This window comes from Mus caroli, chromosome 7, assembly GCF_900094665.2.
Source record: "Mus caroli chromosome 7, CAROLI_EIJ_v1.1, whole genome shotgun sequence".
Classification (NCBI taxonomy): Eukaryota; Metazoa; Chordata; class Mammalia; order Rodentia; family Muridae; genus Mus; species Mus caroli.
Window position 1 is genome coordinate 92,464,708 of NC_034576.1, and position 24,615 is coordinate 92,489,322.

At 40.1% G+C, this 24,615-nt stretch overlaps 1 protein-coding gene across 4 annotated transcripts in view; it reads right to left on the reverse strand.

Moving 5' to 3' along the window:
• The window catches only part of Tmem135 (transmembrane protein 135), a 248,571-nt gene that overhangs the window by 175,512 nt on the left and 48,444 nt on the right, over positions 1–24,615 (reverse strand). The window contains exon 1 of one of the 4 annotated variants that reach the window (XM_021167721.2): positions 11,980–12,231. The exons of the other annotated variants lie outside the window; for them this stretch is intronic. Coding sequence (XP_021023380.1) covers positions 11,980–12,120 — 141 coding nt within the window. The 5' untranslated portion in view covers positions 12,121–12,231. Of the gene's footprint in view, positions 1–11,979; positions 12,232–24,615 lie in introns of those variants that run through there. 4 annotated transcript variants of the gene reach the window in all.

The window sequence follows — 24,615 nt, forward strand, 5'->3', positions numbered from 1 at the left end:
CTGATGGGGTAAGCAATAAAGCTTGTGCTGCAGAAGATTCCGGTTGCCCTGAGCGTGTTCTTACCAGGGGGACACACAAAAAGCGGCGGGCAATACCCCTGGACTGGAAACCAGAAGGGTTCCTCTACCAAAATGTACTTTCATTTTCAAAATATATTTTTGAAGTACATAAATTTTTCCAAGTAGACCACTCTTACTTGAAGAGAATTCCTAATGACCACACAAAAGTAATGTTTAGAAACATTCAGGATTTAAAGGCCTTCTAAGCTCCTTTTAATCAAACAAATACATGTTTTAATGAGAATCTGCTGACTCCAAAACAGAAGGAAGGATACTATATTATCATCTAGAATATGGATTCAAATCCATGTTACTTCTTCCCTGACCTATGGAGCAACTGGGGGTAACCCTGAGCCACCTACACTCTGTAGCTGATAAGGGAAAGGCTGGATTGAGAAATCGTTCACTGCAATAGCAGGCTCTCAACTCTCAACTAGAAGTGATCTGTTGGCAGTCGTACTTTGCACTCGACAGATCAGAAAAAAAGAATAACAAGAAGTCATTCAGGAAAACAAGGTCAAGGGACTCAAACTGGAATGTTAATAAATATGCTCATTATTTTTAAAAAAAAAGACATTGCTACATTTACAAATGAACAGTAACAGAGCAAGAAGAGGCACCAATGACTTAATAAGAAGCCAAAGACAAAATAAGTCATTCACTTACACTACATAAATGAGACCTCAAGTGAAGTCAATTTATGACTCCATGATCTCCTAGGGTCAGATAAGCAAGACAGTTTTTAGCAGTTTCCATTATTTAATGATTTTCAAAGATTCTTAATTAGTTTTGTTTTTAATTTTTTTAAAGAACCTCTTAAAAAATAATGTGATAACACACTTTTAATACCAGACACAAACGTGCATTTCTGTGGGTTCAAATCCAATGTGAATTACACAGAGAGTTATAAGCCAGTCAGGATTACATACGAAAACCCTGTCTCGGGGGGGGGGGGGGGAGCCTATTACCAAACATTTACTCCAACGCTGGTCTTTTTTCTCTTTAGAAACGATGCAAACCTCTGCCTTTAAAACCTCCATCCATATCACTGAGCTGACTTCATACCTGGTGGTTTTCAAACCTTTTGCAAAGTAACTGGATGCTTGATAAATTGGTTTTTTTTTTTTTTTAATCTCTAGGAATCCCAATTCTTTGTTAAATATTTACTAAAGGCCTAAGATAATGACCTGAATGTAGACAGGCTTATGAGATTTTAACCATAAACTTGTTAGATATTACAGTCCAAGTAAATACTGAACAAACATTCCATATTCTGAAGAAAGACCTATATAACTAAAGGAGAACGAAAACACAGTATTCTTTCCCCAAAGTGCAAAAGAGTGTGTGTACTTTGACTCAACAAAGGAGCTCTCTAATCTAGCACACTGGTCAGGCAGTCCTGAAAGAACCCGCTTAAGAAATAGTTTTAAAAGGTTAATGAACAACTTGTCCTTCTTAGAGAATGTTCCTAAGTATTGAACACTACAGAATTCATACTCCCAGTGTGCAAGTATGCATTTTAAAATACCACATCAGCATGGGTGCTATGCTCTACACCAGCATGAGCGCTAGCTATGTTGTCCTTAATTTTTGTCTGGGGCTTACATTTCATAATGGACTGTGGTAGGTGCAGAAAGTGAGGAACACCATTTATTTTATATGTGAAGTAATAGCTAACACCCAAAGTGCAAAATAAAATTTTGTTTTTAAATTATGTGTATGCATGTGTCTGTGTACGGTTAGGTACACATGAATACAAGTGCCTGAGAGGGCCAGAAAAAGGCTCTGGATCCCTCAGAAATGGAAGTGCAAGTGGCTGTGAACCACCAGATGTGGATGCTAGAATCTGAACTTGAGTCCTCTGCTAGAGCTATAGGTGTTCTTAGCCACTGAGACTCCCTCCAGTACTAAAATATAATTTTAACAGTCTATTTAAATATATGTTGTTAGCACAAATTACAGAATACAAGTGAACTTTAGTGAGCATCAATCTTCTCACAATTGTAAAAATTACAAAGATTACTATTATAAAGAATAGTGTAAGACTGAGTAAGATAGGTAATAGAAGCAACATCTGTGTGACCCAGTAAAGAAAAAGTGTCAGAATAAGTAAAAAAAAAAAAGGGCAAAAAACCAGACTCTTCCCAAAAGAAAAGGAGCTTCAGAAATCCCCACAATGAATGAAGATGGAGAGGAAAAAAAAAAGGTGCAGATTGAAAAGAAGACACCTGACTAGAGCTCCAGCCATGAGGTTCCCAGGCAGGGGAGCTGAAGCATCAGCCACAAGGAGAGGAAGGCCTCTCCAGAAAAAGGAGCTGCATGGCCCAGCCCAGGGGCAAAGCCAGTCTTGGGGAGACAATGACCACTGCACAGGAACAAGTCAGAAGTAAACAGGCATACCACTAGCTAAGTGGCACGTGGCCAGGTGCCATCTTGGAAGGAATCAATTGTTTAAAATTGAGTATCACTGTGTAACTCTTAACAAGCAATTGTATGACAAGAACTTCAAGTCTCTGAAGAAATAAACTGAAGAAGATATCAAAAGATGGAACAATCTCCCACCCTCATGGATCAGCAGGATTAACATAGTAAAAATGACCAGCTTAGCAAAAGCAATCTACAGATTCAATGCAATTCTCATCATATTCCAACTCACTTTTTTATAGACTTTAAAATAGCAATTCACAACTTCATATGGAAAAACAAAAAAACCCAGGATAGTAAAACAATCCTGTACAATAAAAGAACTTCTGGAGGTATTACCATTCCTAATTTCAAGCTGTACTACAGAGTAAAAGTAATTTAAAAAACAAAAATAAACCATGGTATTGGCATAAAAACAGACAGACTGATCAATGGAATTGAATTGAAGATCCATAAATAAACTCACCTACAGACACTTGATTTTTGACCAAGAAGTCAAAACCATACAATGGAAAAAAAGACAGCATCTTCAACAAATGGTGTTTTTCTAATTGGATGCCTACATGTAGAAGAACAAATAGATATAGTCATCACCCTGCACAAAACTCAAGTCCAAGAGGATCAAAGATCTCAACATAAAACCATATACACTAAATGTAGTAGAACAGAAAGTGGGGAATAGCCTTGAACACACTGGTACAGGAGACAACTTCCTGAACAGAACAACAGCAGCTCAGGGACTAAGACTGACAACTAATTGATGGAACCTCTAGAAACTTAAAAGCTTTTGTAAGGCAAAGGAACACAGTCAATAGGACAGAAGGAAAAGATCTTCACCAACTCTACATTTGAAAGAGGGATAATATCCGAAAGATATAAAGAACTCAAGAAATTAAATACCAGCAAATCAAATAACCCTATTAAAAATAGGGGTGCAGAGCTAAACAGAGAATTCTCAACCAAGGAATCTCTAATGGCCAAGAAGCACTTAAAGAAATGTTCAAAGTCCTTCGTTATCAGAGAAATGTAAATCAAAATGACCTGGAGATTCCATCTTATACCAATCAGAATGGCTAAGATAAGATGAATAACTCAAGTGACAGTGCATGCTGGTAAGAGGGCAAACTTCTGCAATCACTTTGGCAATCAACCTGGCACTTTCTCAGAAAATTAGGAACAGTTAGTTCTACCTCAATACCCAGCTATACGACTCCTGAGCATATACCCAAAAGATGTTCCACCATACCACTAGGACACATGCTCCACTATGTTCATAGCAGTATTATTCATATTCATAACAGCTAGAATCTGGGAACAATCTAGATATCCCTCAACAGAAAATAGGATAAAGAAGATGTGGTATATTTGCACAATGGACTACTACTCAGCTATTAAAAACAATGACATCATGAAATTTGCAGACAAATGGATGGAACTAGAAAATATCATCCTGAGTAAGGTAACCCAGATCCAGAAAGACATGCATGGTATGTACTCAATTAAGTAGATATTAGCCATAAAGTACAGGATAACTACGCTACAATTCATAGACCCAAAGAAGCTAAGAAACAAGGAGGGCTCAAGGAAGGACTCTTGAATCTCAGAAGGAGAAATAAAATAGACATCTATAGAAGATGGAGGGAGGGAACTGGATGGGAGAAGAATGAGGTGGAGATCAGGTGTGGGGAAAGGAAGGAAAGGGCTGGGAAAGAGAACAGAAATTGGTGGGGGAGGCAGCTCTTGGTCTGGAGGAGACTCCTGGGAGTCTTTGGGCATAACTATAACTGTGACTCCTAGCAGTGGGGGCTATGGAACCTAAAGAGGCCACCTCCTACAGCCAGACAAGACTTCTAGTGGAGGGAGGTGACACCAAGTGTCTTGGTCAGGATTTCTATTCCTACACAACATAACCAAGAAGCAAGCTGGGGAAGAAAGGGTTTATTCAGCTTACACTTCCATACTGCTGCTCATCACCAAAGGAAGTCAGGAACTCACACAGGGCAGGAACTTGGAGGCAGGAGCTGAGGCAGAAGCCATGGAGGAATGCTGCTTACTGTCTTGCTTCCCCTGGCTTGCTCAATGTGTTTTCTTATAGAACCCAGGGCCACCAGCCCAGGGATGGCACCACCCACAATGAGCCCTCCCACCTTAATCACTAATTAAGAAAATGCTGGATATCATGGAGGCATTTCATCAAGGAAGGCTCTCTCTGTTATAACTCCAGCTTGTGTCAAATTGACACACAAAACCAGCCAGTATACCAACCAACCCACAAAACTTACAAGAAATGCAGGAATAAAGATAGAGTAGAGATTGAGGGAATGGCCAACCAATGACTGCCCCAACTTGAGACATTCCATGGGAAAGAACCAATCCCTGACACTTTTAATGATATTCTGCTATGCTTGCAGACAGGAAACTAGCATAACTGTCCTCTGAGGGGCTTCACGCAGCAGCTGATAAAAACAGATGCAGACTCACAGGCAAACATTAGGCAGGGCTGGGGAAGAGTCGGGGAAAGGAATGAGAAAGCAGGAGGGGTCAAGGACACCACAAGAAGACCTACAGAGTAAACTAACCTGGGCCCATGGGGGCTCACAGAAACTGAACCACAAACCAGAGTATGCACAGGCTGGACCTAGTGCCCCACACACACATATTTATAGCAGATGTGCAGCTTGTTCTTCATGTGGGTTCCCTAACAATAGGAGCGGGAGCTGTCTCTGGTTCTGCAGCCTACCTTTGGATCCCTTTCCTATAGCTGGGCGGCTCTGTCTGGCCTCAGTGGGAGAGGATGTCCTTAGTCCTGCTGTGACTTGATATACCTGGGTGGGTGGGTGGGTACTCATGGGGGGGGGGGTTCCCTTTCTCTGAGGAAAAGGGGAGAGAAAGTAAGGGGAGGGAGTTTAAGGGTGTGACTGGGAGGAGAGGAAGGAGGGAAGCTAGGATTAGGCTGTAAAGTGAATAAATAAAAAAATTAATAGAGAAAGAAAGAAAAAAAAAGTGAATTACATTTGGGTCCCGAGTACAGGAACCCACCACAAATGTGAGATCCTGAATTTAAGTACTATACTCTAGGGCAGTGGTTCTCAACCTTCCTAATTCTATGATGCTTTAATACAGTTCCTCATGCTGCGATGACCCACACACACACCCATAAAAGTATTTCATCGCTACTTCATAAGTGTAATTTTTCTACTTTTATGAATCATAATGTAAATATCTAATATGCAGGATATCTGATATGTGACGCTCCCCTCAAAGGGGTGATGACCCACAGGATGAGAATCACTGCTCTAGGTTGAGACACTGCCTGGGGAGACAGGTACAGAAAACAAGAAGTCCAGATGCTGACCAGCCAAAAAGCGTTGACATGTACAGGACTGACCTAAGTGGTTGAAAATGTACCACTTAGAGGAAATCAGCCTCATGTTTAGAACCTGGAGCAAAGTTCCTCAGCAGAGAGTTACTCTAGAATAGAAGAGCTCAGAACCTGAGGTCTGGTAGCCTGTCAACCTCTGGTTCAGACTAACTGCTGTGTGGCTCACTGCTGTGGAATTGGAGAAATCTAACATCCCAATAGAGTGATGGATGCATTGCAAGTTTTGAAGGTGCGCAGACACCTGCCTGTACAGATGTTGATGTGATGGTTGCTTCCCTGATACCCTACACAATGCAGAACAATCCCACCTAGACCCCTGGCCATGCCAGGTTACAACTGAAGTCTGGGCAGGCTGGAAGAATCTGCTAAGCCCACAGACTGCAAAGTTGAGTCTGGTCAGCAGAAGGCCCTGGTAGACAAAGTAAAGGGTAACACCAGTGGCTAGCACACACTTCTCCAAACAGGCTCACACCAACATAAGTCTTATTAATAGTTAAGACCTTACAAGTTCATCTGACACAACCCTGTCCCTTACCACACTCAGCAGTCCTCAACACTTAAGACTGACCTGGAAGGAGCCCTCTCTAATATACATGCCATCTTTTCTTGGTCCTATATATACCTTTCTTTTTTCAATATAATGTTGCAATGCCTTTTAAGACATTTTAAGCTTTTTTTATGTTATAGCTGTGTTATTTTTCATAAAACTATAAGACTATATTCACATATTTTTAATTACTGGACATTTTTTCTTTCTTCTCTTCTTTGAGGGGGCTGTTTCGCCTCTTTTCTAGTATGCAGTTAGTAGTATTTTGAATTCTGACTTATCCTTATTTGAGGTGTTTTATTGTTGTGATTAAACATAAGGAAAATAGACTAAGCTAACAGCATACAGAATGTACCCTGGGGCACACTTCCCAAATCTAGGGAAACAATACATAAGAAAATACAACCAGAACCGTAAATACACATGACAAGAGATGAACCCCTCCATAATATATTATAATCACAGGACAAAAGCAAAAGAAACACCATTGGAGTTGTAAGGAAAGAACACCAGCTCACCCACAAATGCATGCTCATCAGAGAAACATCAAATCCCCCATTAGCCACTGTAAAACCAGGAAGCATAAATCAATACGTTTCAAACCCTGCAATGAAATAACCTCCAACAAAGCTACTATGTTAAATTAAAAAGGTAATGGAGATAAATTTCATGACAGCAGGAAAGAGCTTTTATGTGAACTGCAGAGGAGACTACATTTCTGTAGATATATTCAAAGTTCTTTTTGTCAATGGAATTTATTATATATGTTATATATTTAATATGTTAATGTAAATATACAATAAAACATATTAAATATAATATATATCTTTTACTATAAAATAGCAAACCCACAATACCAGCACGAGAAAGAAACAAACAAATCATTCAACCAATCACAAAAGCAACCAACAAACATATATGGGTCAGTAAAGGTCTTCCAGTAATAACTATAACTGTAAATCACTGCAGCTCCCCAGTAAAGAGATATAGGCCAGTTGACAGGGTTAAAAACTATATCATGCCAGGTAATCTGTTGGGAAAATCATTCCCCACTTATACACCCATAGTCTAAGGGTCAAGATATGAATCAGTCTACCATGAGAATGGAAACCAAAACCAAATTGGTGTAGCTATTCTGACACTGGATAAACTAGTCTTCAAGCCGCCGTTAATCAGTAGAGACAAAGTCCATGACATATTGATAAAGTAAACAATTCATCAAGACATAAAATTGTAAAGACTTATGTGTTGAATGTTGGATGCTGGGATTCCCATCTTAATAATAATATAGTAATAATCATAACTATTAACAAATAAATAAATAGAATAATAAAAATATCATTATTATTGTTATTAAAGGGCTTCAAAGTCAAGTGTGTCCTGATACAAGAGTACTAGGCAACTTGAGTAACCCAGTCTTCTCTGGATATATTATTGAAGCTAAAAATGAACACAGAAATTGCAAAGTTAAACTATACCATTGATCAAAAAAAGTTAGGATATATATACAGAAATATGTCCTTCTCTCTAGCCCATGGTTACAAGTAGAAAATGAGAAAGTCAAGTAACCTGCACTTGCAGCAGCATAATCCTACTCCTAACTAACTAACTAACTAAAACCTCAGCCCATTTAGCAGCATAATCCTACTCCTAACTAACTAACTAACTAAAACCTCAGCCCATTTAGCAGCATAATCCTACTCCTAACTAACTAACTAACTAAAACCTCAGCCCATTTCCGTGAATGTCAACAAAAAGGAAAAAAGTTAAAGATGAGGAACAAAAACAATAAAATATAGTTCTTTGGAGGCAGGTTGTTTCAATAAAATGCATGATTGATTTGGTGAAAGGGAAAAAAAATAAGGAGTCATTATCACTTATGCGTGTGTATATTTGAAGTCACTCATACACATAGCCACAGACCCAAGTTTCATTTACAGCTACGCTGAATCTCGTCTTTTCAAGTTTGATCTCTCTTTAGGGACTCCATACTTCCTAAGATAAGATCATATGTGTCAATATATTTACTTAGAGACTAATGGTTCATATTAACAGCCATTCTTGGAGACTTTAATGCTAGAGGCATTAAATAACCCCAGGATGGCCAAGTGAAAGGATTTAATGTAATCAAGTTCTCATGGGAGGGGGAGGAACTCTGTGTGATTAGAACTATATGAATTGATTTGCTATAACTTCCTGAAATGTATCTTTCTCTTTATCAAAAAGTGGACTGTATTAATCACTGAATCATATTTGGCATTTTATATTCCTTTTATACTCGAATTACAAACTCTTCATCAGAATAAAAAATGGGGTGTCTACATTTCAAAACTGTTTTAAGCGGAAGGTAAATTCTAAGATGAAAAGAAGCCTGAAGGCAAATGCAGAGAACAAGAGAGTCCTGTGAGGAAAGCACAAGAGACAAGACTGTCAGGCCCAGTTCACAGGTTCCGCAATATACTTCCTCAAGTCTTCCAGGCAAGCCACCTGCCCTTCAGATGTCTCCATTTCTATCACTGAAGACACCAGCTTCCACCTGACTTACACTCCTATAAACATCAGCAGGTCCCCATGCTGTCCCCACATCCTCCATCCTCCAGTCCTGTTGATTCTTCCAGTGAGAATAATGCCTCTAAAACTGCCCTTTCATTTTCTCTGGCAGATGCCAAATGCCACCCTGCTCCTGTTCTACTCTTCAGCCTACCCATTCATACCTGAACTCATTCACAACTTCCCCATAGGACTGGTTCTCAATAAAAGCTGCCTGCTCTAACAGGATTTCAATAGCAAGTCCACCACATTGGGGACTTATTATGTCACTTGCTATTCCTACACACTGCCACCCCACTCCAAGTCCAAACAACAGCCCTAAAACATGGGAAATTATCTTCCAGCACCTTAGAAACAGAGATTTGTCCTTCGCTCATGCTGCAAGTGATGCACAGGTGGGATTCCATGTGAGCTAAACCTCTCTCAACCACGAGGTAAAGCAGCTACATCATCTCCTAACTAGTGAACGATGCAGGTTTCCTTGTCTTTCGGCAGCATGTGTTCCTGTAACCACCATAAGCTTATCCTTTTTTTCTTACTACCCGAAGCAAGACTAATGGCTCTAATTTTTTGTTTTCTTATGCATGAAGTGAGGATAATCTGCAGATGGAGTCGCAGCTCTAGAGGATAAACGTGTGAAGAAGCAAACACAGAACGTTCAAGAGGAATTATAGTTCCCAACTACATTCCAGCCTTTGGATTTAGACAATGTACAGGCTCTTGGTTTTACAAACTCTTGGATTTCTCCCTGGGGTCACACTATTGTCCCCCTCTACGGATACACACTCCACACATCTACACCATGAATAAATGCCCAATCTTATTTTCAACGTCAAAATGAAATTCCACTAACTCAGACTACAGTCAACTTCACTCCTGAGTGGCACTGGAGGAGAAAGGAAAGACAAAAAAATTACATATTGTAGACACATTCTGACCTAGGGCTATAGCTCAGTTGGTAGACTGCCTACCTAGCATGCATAAGCCTCTGCATTTGAGCTGTATAAACCATGCATGATGATGCATATTCGCAATCCCAGGACTTGGAGGTCACCAGTGAATTAATTATCTTACCACATTTACACACACACACAATCAGGGCCAAAGTCAAATTCTACTGCTTAGCCTTAGTACCTGAAATAAGCTAAAATTTTCTAATCTCTACTTTACTTAAAATAAAATACAAGTCAGTTCTCACTAACCATTTCACAGCCACTGATAAGCAGCAACATAAAATAGGAAATTTGTTCTCAAGTAGTATTTAATCTAGTTGAAAATGTAAGAGTGAAACAAGTCCTTTCTTGATCCCCACCAATCCTATCTTGTTAGAGTAGGAGAATCTCTGCTCCAGTTGCTTCCCTAAATTCCCCTAACACTGAATAGAATCAGTAAGTTGTCTATGCTGTAGATATAATACCAGGCATTCCACAAATATGTGACGAATGAATGAATGAACGATGCTATAGATTTCAGGAGAAACTGCATTATAAACACTTCAACTAGTTCCTAATCCTTGAGGTTAAGAGTAATTTTTGAACAAATTGCCTGGAATAGTTCTGCTTGCCTTTGTTTTCTGAGGGGTAGGAGGTGGAGGAACAAAACTAGGAGTCACAACATAGGACCTTGAACATGCTACTAAGTTAAGTCCCCAGACTAGAAGAGTCTTCTTGTACTGCTATTTAAGAGTCCAATGTATTTATAAATGTTTACAGAAATCTGGGGCAGAGTTCAACAGCAGGACTCTTATCTTGAAAGCACAAGACAACAGGTTAGAATCCCAGCAACACCAAAATAATAATAACATAGTAACAAATATGAAACAATGGCTGGCCAACATTCATATAGAAAAGCCAGTAACAACAGTCTTTAGGGAATGTGTGTATATAGATACAGATAAACGTCTATATTGGCCAATGCTCTAGATCTTCACTTAATAAGGCTGGTATTCCCCAGTGTCTACACTACATTAGAGTTTATCAGAAATGTACTCTCTAGCCCCCACCAAGACCTACTGAATCAGAAATCCCATTCTAACATGATTCCTGGGGTTTCCTCAAAATACATTAAAGTGGGGAAGCACCAGTTTACATCATGAAAAGGGAACTTGGCTTCTGCAACCTCTGAGGGAGTCACTGTCTTTTCCTGTGTTCTGTCTATAATTACAAATTAGACTTCTCCATTAAGTTACAAACATAATCATACTGTCAAAGATGTCATCAGCCCAAATTACTACCTCAATGAGAAATAAGAATGGATCACTCATTGAGTATTGAACGAACTTTTAGGAAACATACAAAATATGATGTCTACCTTCTCAGCATACAGACAAATGAGAAAATGACAATGAACTTCAGTAGCCAAATTGCACATCTTCAGTGCCAGGATGTGGAAATTTTCTCCCACACAGTGGCACTCACTAGGAGAAGATATCTTTATCAGTTCTCGATGTTACTGGTAGGTTTCCAGATACTCTCTCTAAGCTGCCCTACATGTAAATCTGTATAAGAAAATGACCTCAGCAGCAGGCCACTAAAACACCTTCAACGAAATCACCGCACAAAATCTCAAACCAGGAATCTACTCCGGGAACTTACGAAAGAACAAACCGTCCAGTGGCATCTCTGTCATCTCAAACAAGGACAAAATCTGTGACTAAGCAGGCTTGGGGGGGGGGGGGTGCAGAACACCCTTTTTCATATGAAAATGGGGCCGGAGGGTGGTAAAGTGGGCTGAGGGGACACTGTGTGCATGCATTGACTAAATAAATACAAAGCTCCAACATCTCTCCATCACAGAGTCTCTGGATCCAGGTTCTCGATCAAGTGTAAGGCACTTGACCCTACCTGTCTAGAGCACATCCCCATCCTAGCAACAGGCGTCCGGTGACAGTTCACCCTCGGGGTTCCCTCCCCCTCCTTCCGCCTAGGACTCCCCCCAGGCCTCTCTCACCACCCCTAAAGCTGACCTAGGAGCAACGAGCCCCGGGAGGCCCTGCACCAGCGCCAGCCCTGCTCACCAGGTACAGGGGTGCGTAGATCCTGAGGGACTCCTCCAGGGCGCCCCAAGTGATCTGCAGGAAGGAGACCCTGCAGGAGGGGTGCCAAGTGTGGCCAATCTCGTAGCAGCTATGAGGGATGGACTTGCTGAGGGCCGCCATGACGAGCGGCGGTGGCAGCTGCGCGTGGTCAGGGGAACGCAGGGTTCGGCGGGTGCGGCAGACACGCAAGGGCGAGGCGGGTGCCGCGCGGGCCTCGGCGTGAGGGGTGCGAAAAGGTCACGGGAGCAGGTTACTCAAGGCCGGAGTCCTCGGATGTTGGCCGTCCGCGTAAGGCAGCGCGAGGGGGCGGGGCGCGCACGACGGAGGCGGGGAGGGGAGGCGCATGCGCGCTCCCGCGGGTGGGCGGGCGCCGGACGGGCAAAGAAAGCGAGCACCTTCACCTTCCGAATGGGAGCACGATTCAGAGAAGCACAACCGGGAGCGTGATGGTGGACCCCGCCTGGGTCGGGCTATATAGCTCAGCCCTTGTCCTGTCAAAGCCTGGCCAAAAAGAGCAGAGGGTAGTGGAACAAAAGGATTCTGTATCTTTGCTGGGAGATGGAGGCACTTGCACCACTGTTGTCCCTCGTCCCATTGGTTCACCTAAGACTACCTACGGTTGCAACAGAACCTTCAACATTCTCGCTACTTGCTCAACCTCCTAAGCTCTATTGTGCCTGTGAAGTCTTGAAAATACTAATTTAGATGTGTTTAAATGCATGCTATATGGAAAGAGACAGTAGAGAGACCTGCCAGCCCCTAATAGAGTCCTAACAACAGAACTTCACAAGTGCTTATCACCCAAGCAACATACAGAGCAGAGGCAGCTGCAGTGCAATAGAACTCCTGCCTGGCTAGAGAGCTTAATCTAAAACTGATTGCCATGACAATCCACCTGCCATATAGCCCTTGTGTATAATAACCTGCTTTCTTTGGACTTGTAAATTCTGTACTTTTTAAAGCAGAAAGGCTTTGCCTTTAGATCAATCTCTCATATTTATCCAGTTCCTTCTACAATATTTACTAAACTAATATGATTTTCCAGCCCCTGTTTGAAACCCTGGACAGACAGATGTGGAAAAGCTGTGTTTCTACTACCAAGAAACTAATGTTCCAGAAGTGAGAAAACTAACAGATAAGATAGGTGTAAACTATCTGCAAGATGCCTAGCTGTATGTTAAATACCCTGCTAGCTATCACCTTTGATTGCTGTGCTGCTTATAAAATGACCACTTCACTAACATGACATCCACACACTAGCCAAAAGGGCCAGAGAAAGAAGAGGGAAGAAAAACTTCTCAGGCTGTGCCTGGCAGCACACATCTGTAATCCTAGCACTTGGAAGGCTAAACAGACAGGTCTGGAGTTCAAGGCCAGGCTGAGCTATGCATTGAATTTGAGACCAGCCTAGGACTCTATCAAGAGACCTTAGCTTTTTCAAAAAGGAAAAAAGAAAAGATAGAAACTTTTAGGTAAGCCTATGCAAATCTCAGCTAACATTTGTGTAACACGATGTCAACTTGGGCAATTGGCAGCTAAAGGCTGATAGTTATATCACTGCACAAAATGGCAAAACAGATACTAGAGACACTAATAGCATCAGCCATAGTCGCCTCTGGCTACTCAAACATCTGGACACATCATTCTTCCCCACAGATGAATGTACTTCCCATGAGAGAGAACTGAAAGTGCCCAATGGTATGACATCCCTTTCAAAGTTCAAGATCTCCCTGAAGATCTGCTGTCCATTTTGTCACCCCACTCAACATGCCCAATATAGAATCAAAAATGGGAACAAAATAATCACTGTGTTTAAAAAGCTCTCCAGCTCAGAAAGGACATGGATCAGAAACACACAGCGTAAGCTTGTGCCAGCAATCACAGGAATTACAACTCAAGCTTACTTTACTAACATCAAGAATCTATTCCTGAAAGCCTGAGGGTCTACAAGAAACAATGTTAAAAACATTTTAGGTGAAAGACAAAGTTCATTATACACAAGCCTCCCTTCTTTGATTATTTGAAGTAAAATATTAAATATAAATAAGAGACCATCATACGGTGATCCTCAGCACTTTATTTTCTTTTTATTGAAAATGATTTTTTCATACAGCATATTCCCTCCTTCGTGTCCTCTAAGATCTTCCCCACTACCCCATCCATCCAACTCCATGCTTTCTTCTCCCCCCCCCTTCTCTTTGGAAACAAAAAGGTAAATTTTAAAAATAAATCAAACAGACAGACAAAGTAAACAAGCAAAGAAAAAGCACAAACACACACACACACACCATTACACATAAAATGGGAAGATAAATAAGGAAAAGACAAGTAAGTTTTTTTTAAAAAATGCACAGTTTTGTGAGGCAATACATCTCAAAAAGACCATTAAGTGTGCTTCATGGTGGCTATCTACTGCCGCACATGGGACCTCCCTTAAGGGTGATTTGTATACCCAGTAAGAATCCATGGAAAAACTAATTTTTTTTTTATGAGCGGTTGTCAATTGGAGATAGCTTTTGGGTTAAGGATGAGGGCTTTCGTGTCCAGTTCCCCTCTCAGCACCAGGACCCCATCTGGCTTAAACGTGTGCAGGCAGGTCCTGTGCATAACGACTGCAGTCTCTGTGGGTTCACACAGACATCAGTCCTGCTGTGTCTGGAAGGCACTGATTTCTTGGTGTGCTCTATCTCTTCTGGCTTTTACAATCTTTCTGCATCCTCTTCTGCATAACTCCCTGAGCCCTCAGCGGAAGAGTTTGATAACAGCATCCCAATTGTGACTGTTTCAAGGTCTCTCACTCTCTACATATCACTCAGTTGTGGGTCTCTGTACTCATTCTCATCTGCTGCAGGAGGAAGCTTCTCTGATGGTGACTGCATGGTACTTTTAAAAACATCAAGTTAGAGTTGGGATATGGCTCAGTAGTTTAACACTTGCCTAACATGCTGGAGGACCTAGATTTAATTCCCAGCAACACACACACACACACACACACACACACACCACCCCATATGATAGTATGATTGGTAACAATTAGTTACTTCTGAATATGATAGATCATAGAGTTTGCATAGTTTATACAAAAACAGTGTGTGCCAAGTGGTATAGGAATTGCATACCAATAGATAAAAATATTTTAAAATTACAATTAAAATGTGCAATTTCTTTTTATTAACTAACCATCAAATGGAGTCTTAGAGTTCAAAGGAACTTGAGAACAAGATTATTGTCACTGATGCCAAAGCTAGTGGTGCTGATAGGTGGGTAGCTACGGGACAATCTGAGTCACGCTCTTAGGATTACGGGAAAAGAAGGGTTCTCATGTCTACTGCTGTTGTAGAGACTCCAAGATAGTATTTAGAACAATGGTTCTCAACTTTCCTACTGCTACAACCATTTAATACACTTCCTCATGTTGTGCCAACCCCTAATCACAAAATTATTTTCACTTCCACTTCAAAACTGTAATTTTGCTACTGTTAAGAATCATAATGTAAATATCTGTGTTTTCCAGTGGTCTTAGGCAACCTCCTGTGAAAAGAAATCCCCCCCCCAAAGGGGGTCATGAACTACAGGTTGAAGACCACTGCACTAGAAAGTCCTCAAAATAGGGATCTTTAAATATGAATGCCCCCCAGAGTCTCTTATGTTTGGATGGCTGGTCACCAGGGAGTGGCATGACTTGAAAGGATTAAGAGGTGTGGCTTTGACTGAGGAAGTTTGTCCCTAGGGTTGGACATCAAGGTTTCAAAGGCTCATATCAAGCTCACAGTCTGTTCCTCTCCCTACAGACTAAGGTGTAGCTCTCAGTTACTGCTCCAGCAACTGCCTGCATGCTGCCATGTTTCCTGCCATGATGATAATGGACTAACCCTCTGAAACTGTAAGCAAGCTCCAATTAAATGCTTTCATTTATACTAGTCGCCTTGGCCATGGTATGTCATCACAGCAATAGAACAGTGACCCAGACAGGCTTTATAGCTTAGAATAATAAAATTTTGGGCAATTCTGCTTGCAGTAATTTATATTTTTAATTTATAGAGTATAAGAAGATATAGAGCATCATACTGGTTTCCAAAACAGGATTGTCATCACACTACCATTATGCTTAAGGAATGTGGATGTGAGCATTCCCTCTGCATGGGCGATTTGTTATTTTGGGCTGGACTGTGACAGTAGATACTCTCTTTGTGCCTTCATTGTTTCTTCAAAGAAAGGGAGGGAAGGAGGGGAAACATGAAGCAAGGAGCCAACTCGACCCCTGGGCGTCATCAGCGGAACCAAAGTTTCCCCAGAGAAGAGGCATAGTAAATGGAGGAAAGGGAGTAATCTAACAGCGTTGGTAGAATTCAAAGACTTGAAGACATGAGTTGAAAATGGTTGCTCCGGTAAAAAGGACACATGCTCCACTATGTTCATAGCAGCCCTATTTATAATAGCCAGAAGCTGGAAAGAACCCAGATGTCCCTCAACAGAGGAATGGATACAGAAATTATGGTACATTTACACAATGGAGTACTACTCAGCTATTAAAAAGAATGAATTTATGAAATTCCTAGCCAAATGGATGGACCTGGAGGGCATCATCTTGAGTGAAGTAACACAATCACAAAAGAACTCACACAATATGTATTCACTGATAAGTGGATATTAGCCCAAAACTTAGGATACCCAAGATATGAGATACAATTTGCTAAACGCATGAAACTCAAGAAGAATGAAGACCAAAGTGTGGACACTGTGCCCCTTCTTAGAATTGGGAACAAAACACCCAGGGAAGGAGTTACAGAGACAAAGTTCGTAGCTGTGATGAAAGGATGGACCATTTAGAGACTGCCGTATCCAGGGATCCATCCCATAAGCAGCTTCTAAACGCTGACACCATTGCATACACTAGCAAGATTTTGCTGAAAGGACCCAAATATAGCTGTCTCTTGTGAGACGATGCCGGGGCCTAGTAAACACAGGAATGGATGTTCACAGTCAGCTATTGGATGTATCACAGGGCTCCCAATGGAGAAGCTAGAGAAAGTACCCAAGGAGCTAAAGGGATCTGCAACCCTATTGTTGGAACAACATGATGTACTAACCAGAACCCTGGAGCTCTTGTCTCTAGCTGCATATGTATCGAAAGATGGTCTAGTCGGCCATCACTGGAAAGAGAGGCCCATTGGACTTGCAAACTTTATATGCCCCAATATAGGGGAATGCCAGGGCCAAAAGAATGGGAATGGGTGGGTAGGGAAGTGGGGGGCGCTATGGGGGACTTTTGGGATAGCATTGGAAATGTAATTGAGGAAAATATGTAATAAAAAAAATATAAAAAAAAATAAAATAAAGTACTTTGTAGTTTCCAGTGCTAAAAAAAAAAAAAAAGAAAAGAAAATGGTTGCTCTTGGGGCTGGAGAGATGGTTCAGTGGTTAAGAGCATTCACTGCTCTTCTGAAGGTCCTGAGTTCAAATCCCCAGCAACCACATGGTGGCTCACAACCACCCTGGCGCCCTCTTCTGGGGTGTAGGAAGACAGCTACAGTGTACTTACATATAATAAATAAATAAATCTTAAAAAAGAAAGAAAGAAAATGGTTGCTCTCGCAATATTGGCAGGTGTCGACGGAAAAGAATGGAGGTATCCTCAAGATGTGATGCAGAACATTTATTTAACAGCACAGAATGAGTTCAGATATATATGAAGCCATTAAACATATATTCAGACACAAGCATGATACAAACTGTGGTACTAAGTAGACCCTAGTACTTCTTTATTTCTACAATATTTGGTATTCACATATACTTTGTTGGAAGTATGCAATGTTTTCAAAATAGTTACAAATAGCACATTATTTGTTTCAACATGGTTTCATGCACACACACACACACACACAGCACAATCAACTTATTTAAAGCAATGTTTTCTACTTTTTTTTCTCCGTTCTCTCTGACATTACTTAAGCTGTTAATGTAGGCAGAGGCTGTGGTTCAGTTAGTAGAGTGCTGGCCTATCACGCACTAGGCTTTGGGTTTGATCCCCAGCATCACACAAACCGGACATGGCAGTGCACACCTGCAGTCCCAACGTTCAGGAAATGAGACTGTGAGGACCGAAATCTCAAGGGCAGATCATCCTCCCCAGTCATACAATAAATACCAGACCAGCCTGCCCTCCGTAAGAGACTCTTCAAAAAATTAAAAGATTAAATATACATTTTCCCAAAGAAACATTAAAACAAACACTTCCTGTCTTGGATTGAGAGTTAAGTGAAAAATGTCTTTATGTCCCTGGTAGCACTTTTGTCCAACTTGAAAGGACCCAGGGAGAAAAATCTCTAAACTCCCACAGCCTTGACAAAGAATCCACATGACTATACCTGGATTTGAGCTTTTCCTTAAACAAAACCTTGTTTTCAGAACTTATTACCATCTAGAGACACGTGGAATGAAAAATAGCCATTTTCTTGTTTTGCCTTGTTTTAAACTAGAAAGTCCTAGAATTTTTGATATTCTCCTCAAATTCTTTAAAAAAAAAAATTGAGAAGATTCTTTGTACCGTATTGCTTCTTTTCTCACCATACATGTGTTTTTTTAAAACCAGATACTTACAACATTCTATCTGGAAATTTCCTTAACCAAAGACAGAAGTCCATTGGACAGTTTCCATAGTCCACATTTTGAGAGGCAATGATGTTTGGAAAATCTACTATGTGAGCAGGTTTCTTTTTTTTTTTTCTCCAGTCTCTGGTGTTCTTCACAAGCCTTCAAGAGTTGCCTAAAACACTCTCAACAACCTGACAATATTTGGTTATACTTTTATAACATACCCGCTATCTATATTATTTTGATAATTTATGGTTATTCTTTGAAGAGAAAAATGCTAAATGAGTATAAACTGAATAAGAGGAGGTGTGTGGAAGGAATGAGTCAGAGGTCAGCAACATCTCTAAAGAGACAGGGACATTTCTAAAAGTGTTAGTATAGGATTGGAATCAAAAAGGAGGGGCTACCAAGACAACAGAATCACATTTAGAGAGATTGCCCTGAGCCCCCAGGTGTTCCGGACTCAACAAAAACTCTCTCCCCTATAAAAATGGACCCACATGCCTTCCTGAATGGATGTCACTAAACATTTGACTTAGCAAGTTCATCTTTCTCTGAACACAGAAGCACCAAATGGACTCACATTGTGGTCTGGCCTCTTATGTAGCTCTGTCTCTGGTGAGACCCTGGGAAGGATGGTGTGTTTGGTTTTCTCAGTATACATTGGCATTGGGTTTGGGCATCCATTTATAAGCTTGAGTGTGTCACTTCGACTGGGAGAAATAAGGTCTCCCTCATAGCACTAGCAAAGGTTTCCAGCCTGTGTACTTTGCAGGTGACAACTGCTGAGCTAGTCAAGAAAGTGTAGGCAGTGCTGAGGTAACACATACATCCTAAGGCTCACAGAGCTTAAAAAAAGCAAGGATTACCCTGTATAAATTGGGCTATAATTTGTTCTCCTTCTTTTGTATTTTGTTTCTTTCCTTCTTCCCTTATTTCTTTCTTCCTCCCTTTCCTTCTTCCTTCTTTCTTTCTTCTTCCTTTATATTTCTTCTTGCCTGTATGATGTGTGTATGCGTAATTTTCAGTTACCATACATAGCGAAATATATAAAACTACAGAATAAAGCTGGCAAGTCTTTAATTATTCCTTTACTCCTGAAACTCCAAGCAGATTAATAAAAGAATATTTTCAACCACAGAGAAATTTCTTGTCTGCCCCTTTTCAATAAATATGCCTACAAAAAAAGGAAAGCTGCTATTCTTTTTTTAAAGATTAGAATCTCTTTTTCTCAGATCTTTCTTTCTTTCTTTCTTTCTTTCTTTCTTTCTTTCTTTCTTTCTTTCTTTCTTTCTTTAATGTTTATAAGTACTCTGTAGCTGTCTTCAGACACACCAGAATTGGGCATCAGATCCCCTTATAGATGGTTGAGAGTCACCATGTGTTTGCTGGGAATTGAACTCAGGACCTCTGGAAGAGCAGCCAGTGCTTGTAACCTCTGAGCCATCTCTCCAGTCCCAAAAAACTGCTATTCTAACTTCTTTGCTTCTTCCTAAAATGTTGTATTAACAGAAGCAAAAATTGAAATTTTGTGTACCTGGCTCCCTCTACTCAAAATGTACTGCATATTACTATGTGTTGCTACAGTTCATTCATTCTTATTGCTGAGCAAATTTTAATGTATGTATCAAAAACAGATTATACCTTCTGGGATGTGTGAAGCTCTTATGAATAAATCAGCAGAGAATGTTCTTTCTTTGTTTTTTATTGTTTTTAACACAGTCTCAAACTCTCTGAGTAACTCAGAATGACCTTACACTACTTATGCTCTTGCCTCTGTCTCCCCACTGCTGGGATTATAGGCATACATCACCATATGTAGTGTATGTTGTGCTGATGGAACCCAAGACTTCACACAAGGACTCCATCAACTGAGCTACATCCCCAGACCTACATGTGCTTTTGTTTGCCATTCTGAAGTCATATGCTTTTGTTTCTCTTGGGTATATACCAGGCAGTAAAGATATTGGTTCATGGCAATAGCTACATGTGTAACTTTGGTAGATGCCATCCATTGTTCTGGTTTTTGTGATCCATGAGTTGAATTGGTTTAATGATATTTCTGCTTACATTCCGTTTCTGGAATCTAGTCACTTGTCCCCAGCCTAGCTTTAAAGTAGAAGAGGAACTGCTTTGTGTGGCGTCCTTTCTACATCACCAGCAGAAGACGAAATGAGACTTGTAAGCTCAGGCTGACTATATCTGCTGTAAACAGCAATGACGAGCATCAAGACATTTGCATCGCAGCTAGATCTTGGTTGACTATTTTTCATCCGTTTGAGTAATGTGATTGTTATTGTTAATGAATCATCATTATAACTAATACAAGTTGATCAGTTTCAAATAACTTTAGATTATTTTAATCAACCTTTCTATGATCATAAGCTCATCCAAGGCAGGCTCTACTTCAAATTCATCTTCACTTCTCTTACTTTCTTGGTATAAATCAGCATTCCATTGTGGATAGAATCAAGCAAAGGCCAGGGTGCTCCTCTTTAGTATTAGCTTGTAAAATGTAAGACTATATACAAGAGTTTATTTCCTGGCCTGCTTTTAACAGAAGAAGAACAAAATGAACAGCTTATCATTTCTTTGCTCACTAAATCTCTTAGGATTGGTGCTGTGGTAGAAGGAGATCTTTAGGAAAACTAGTGTAATATAAGAGATAGTCAGCTGCCATTTTTTCTCAAGCTATTGCTTTAAACAATATCTCTCAATAAAATTCAGCATCTATTTTCTGAAGATTTCTTCGTTTATGCAGCAGGAATTCAGGTAATTAACAAAATCTAATTCCCTTAAGTTGTGTTTACTTCTCATCTGGCTGAAAATTAGAAATCTTTTGGTATGTTTCTTTGGCAGATATATTGACATTTTACATCTATGGATCTTCTAGTCCAACAATTCTAATCTTAGACCATTTTTCTACAGATATATTGAACAAAAAATTCTCCAGCCCTTTTTATAAAACAAAAAAGTAGCAAAAATGCATATGTTCATCCTAAGTAGATATGTACAAATTATGATGTAATTACCAACATTAAACAATGAAGAAATCAAAAGGAGAAACATGTGGACATACACATATTGGAGGATATTCATTATATTATATAAAAAGAATAAAATTGTAAGCTGTTGCATAACATTCATTGAATAAGGAGTACTTTATGCATATAGTTACAAGCATGTTTGCATAATCATTGAAAGTATTATGCATGGATATACAAAGAGATGTGAGAGCATCTCACCTTTCACTTTATGTGTGTCATTTTTCTAACTTTTATACATTATACTTTATGGGGCTGGGGGAGCCATACAGCCGTGTGGAACAGGTCTCGAGTAAGCATGGGATCGAGGCATGTCTAAACCCTGGAAATCTCATCCTGAGACCATCAGGAGAAGGACTCCTCCCTACCTGCGCCAGGCCTGCATATCCCAGTGCAGTAGACCTGTACCCACACCTTCGAGACACTTGAAGAGGTCACATAGTCCAGTGGCCAGGTTACAGGTTACTTCCTTTCCCCTTATAAGGTCATGTCCATTAGTGCTTGGAATTCCCCCTTATGCAAACAAGGCACCCCATAAACACACCCTGGCTGGGACCAATGATGTTCAGTTACCCCATAGCCTCTGTTCACCCTCAAAAGTTTAAATAGCCTATGTTTCTCCCAATTAAATAAGCTGCTCAATGAAACCTGCCTCTGGAGAGTCTGTGCACAGCTGCCTGAGGTTTCCATCCCCCTGGCCTTTCCTGCCTCTCTTTCCTTCTCAGATCACCCATCCAATCACAAGGCAGGCTATGCAGTTAAGAGAGGAGGAAAGAGGGAACAACAATACTTACAAATATTTCTCTTGCTTTCATTTATTTTTAGGTCAGAGATGTTTATTGCTCTGAATCATTAAATGTCCAAAAATTAATATTTTACTTTTCTTTCATTCAAAGCTGAAATATTAACAATATTTGCTTACATATAGAATTAGAATTTACAATAAAGTCTCCATCACATTTTAAAAGTATTTGTTTTCTTGTATAGAATTTTGTTAAGTAGAAATGGAATGTTATTGAGTCCTCTTTTTTTCAAGTCTGTACTCATAACTTTTCTCTTCCCTGGGACAGAATGCCTGATGTAAGCAGCCATAGGAAGAAAGATTTCTTTTGGCTCACAGTTTCAGTCCTGTCTCCACATTCTTGGGCAGAGCATCACACTGGAAGGAGCAGATGCCAGCAGAGGTGGTTCTTACCTCAGCAGACAAGAAGCAGGGAAAGGAGAGGTGTATCCTGGAAGAGGGCAAGGCACAGTAGAGCCCTAAGTTCCTGAGTGGCCTGATGCCTCCAAGTAGCCCTTATCTCCCACCTTTCCCAGCTCCTAATAATGCCTTCATATTATAAGTTCATCACAGAGTTAATCCACTGATCAATTCAGAATCCTCAGGGCCTATATCAGACCGGAAACACCTGGACACACCCAGAAGAGCACTTTGCTAATCTTGTAGGAGTCAAATAGCTGTAACTTCACGCTCACTAAAATAAAAATAGCAATCTCATTTTCACTAGCTTAGATCTGATTTACTATTTTCCACCATTTGGTCATAGACAATAATTGCAACAGCACTTCAGTATCTATGACATTATCACCATAGAGGTCACAGATCCATTTATGTTACCATTAATACAAATGTCTGGAAAAAAATCATCAATTAGCTCTCAGGCATTCTATGACTTATAGTTGTTGCAATGTCATAAAAATTAGTATTTTTATAACTAAATAACTGATTTCTCTTATTATCCTAAGCATTCTACTTTATACATTTCAAAGTAGTATGATCAGAAGAGATCTATAGTGGTCCCTAAAGTTTCAATACACCCATGACCCATACCTATGATTTAAATGACTGTATTAGCTTTCTTGTAAAAAAAAAAATCTCTGCAAATGCTATACACCTTGGCCTTCCATTGGTAGCTTTCCTTTCCATCACTTTCCCTTTATGACCAGTTTAGAGAAAGCTAGAGGACTCCAGTAAGACGTGCACATGGCCACACTCAGCATTTCTGGGATGGGAAGAAATGAAGCTTCCTGCTTTGGTTTCTCATTCCATCCCAGTTTCTGATCCAAGAGGACCAGTTCTTGTTTTGGCCATCTATTAATCTGCCTTTTCAAGGACTATAATTTTGGTGAGGAAATAACCAGTATGCAACACAGCATGCTATCGTAAAACTGGAATGTGCATATTAAATTTGAATTTGGAAAAGGCTAGTGCCACGTTCTTTCCACTTCCTGTTAAATTGTCCCCACTTTTCTTGTACTAATATACCAAGAGGTGTTCCTCAAATGAGAAAAGTGAAAGCACTGTAGATTAAGCATTTATTCAAAGCCACATTATGAGTTGACAACAGGGCCGAGATTAAATGTGGACCTGTCTCTTCAGTAAAGTTTTCCCTTTCTCCTTACTTAAATACATCTCCTACCTTTCCAGGAGCTAATGATGCTGATGGTATAATCTACTTCCTAGTAGGAGAAAAAAAAAACCACAGTGTGCTATTTGTTTTTGGTTTTGGTTTTTCTCATAACTATGCTTCTCTCTAACTGTTCAATCTATTAGGCAAAAAGTCTCTTTGAACACTTGATGTGTTGCAAGGACCAATCGAGCTCAAAGGATACAGCATTGAGTAAGACCCAGTTTTCACCCATGTGAAACTTGGTCCATTTTCTAACAGTTGTAGATGCCAGAGAGATAGCTAATTCCTATTCCTTTCTTTTGGTGACTTTCTATTCACCTTTCAAGATTCCTTTCAAATACAACTTCTTTATGAAGCCTTCTGTATAGAATTAGGTACTTTTTAGCAGAGACTAATATGTTCCAGGGCTGTTAGTGTTGCACTACAAGTATTTTATCCAATAAGGCATTACCCTGACCCCCACTTAAAACTTCATAGGATTAAAATACCATAAGATCCACATCTCTAATACCACATAACAATAGTCTTTTAATTTCAGTATTTTAGTCAACAGTTTCCTGCCACCC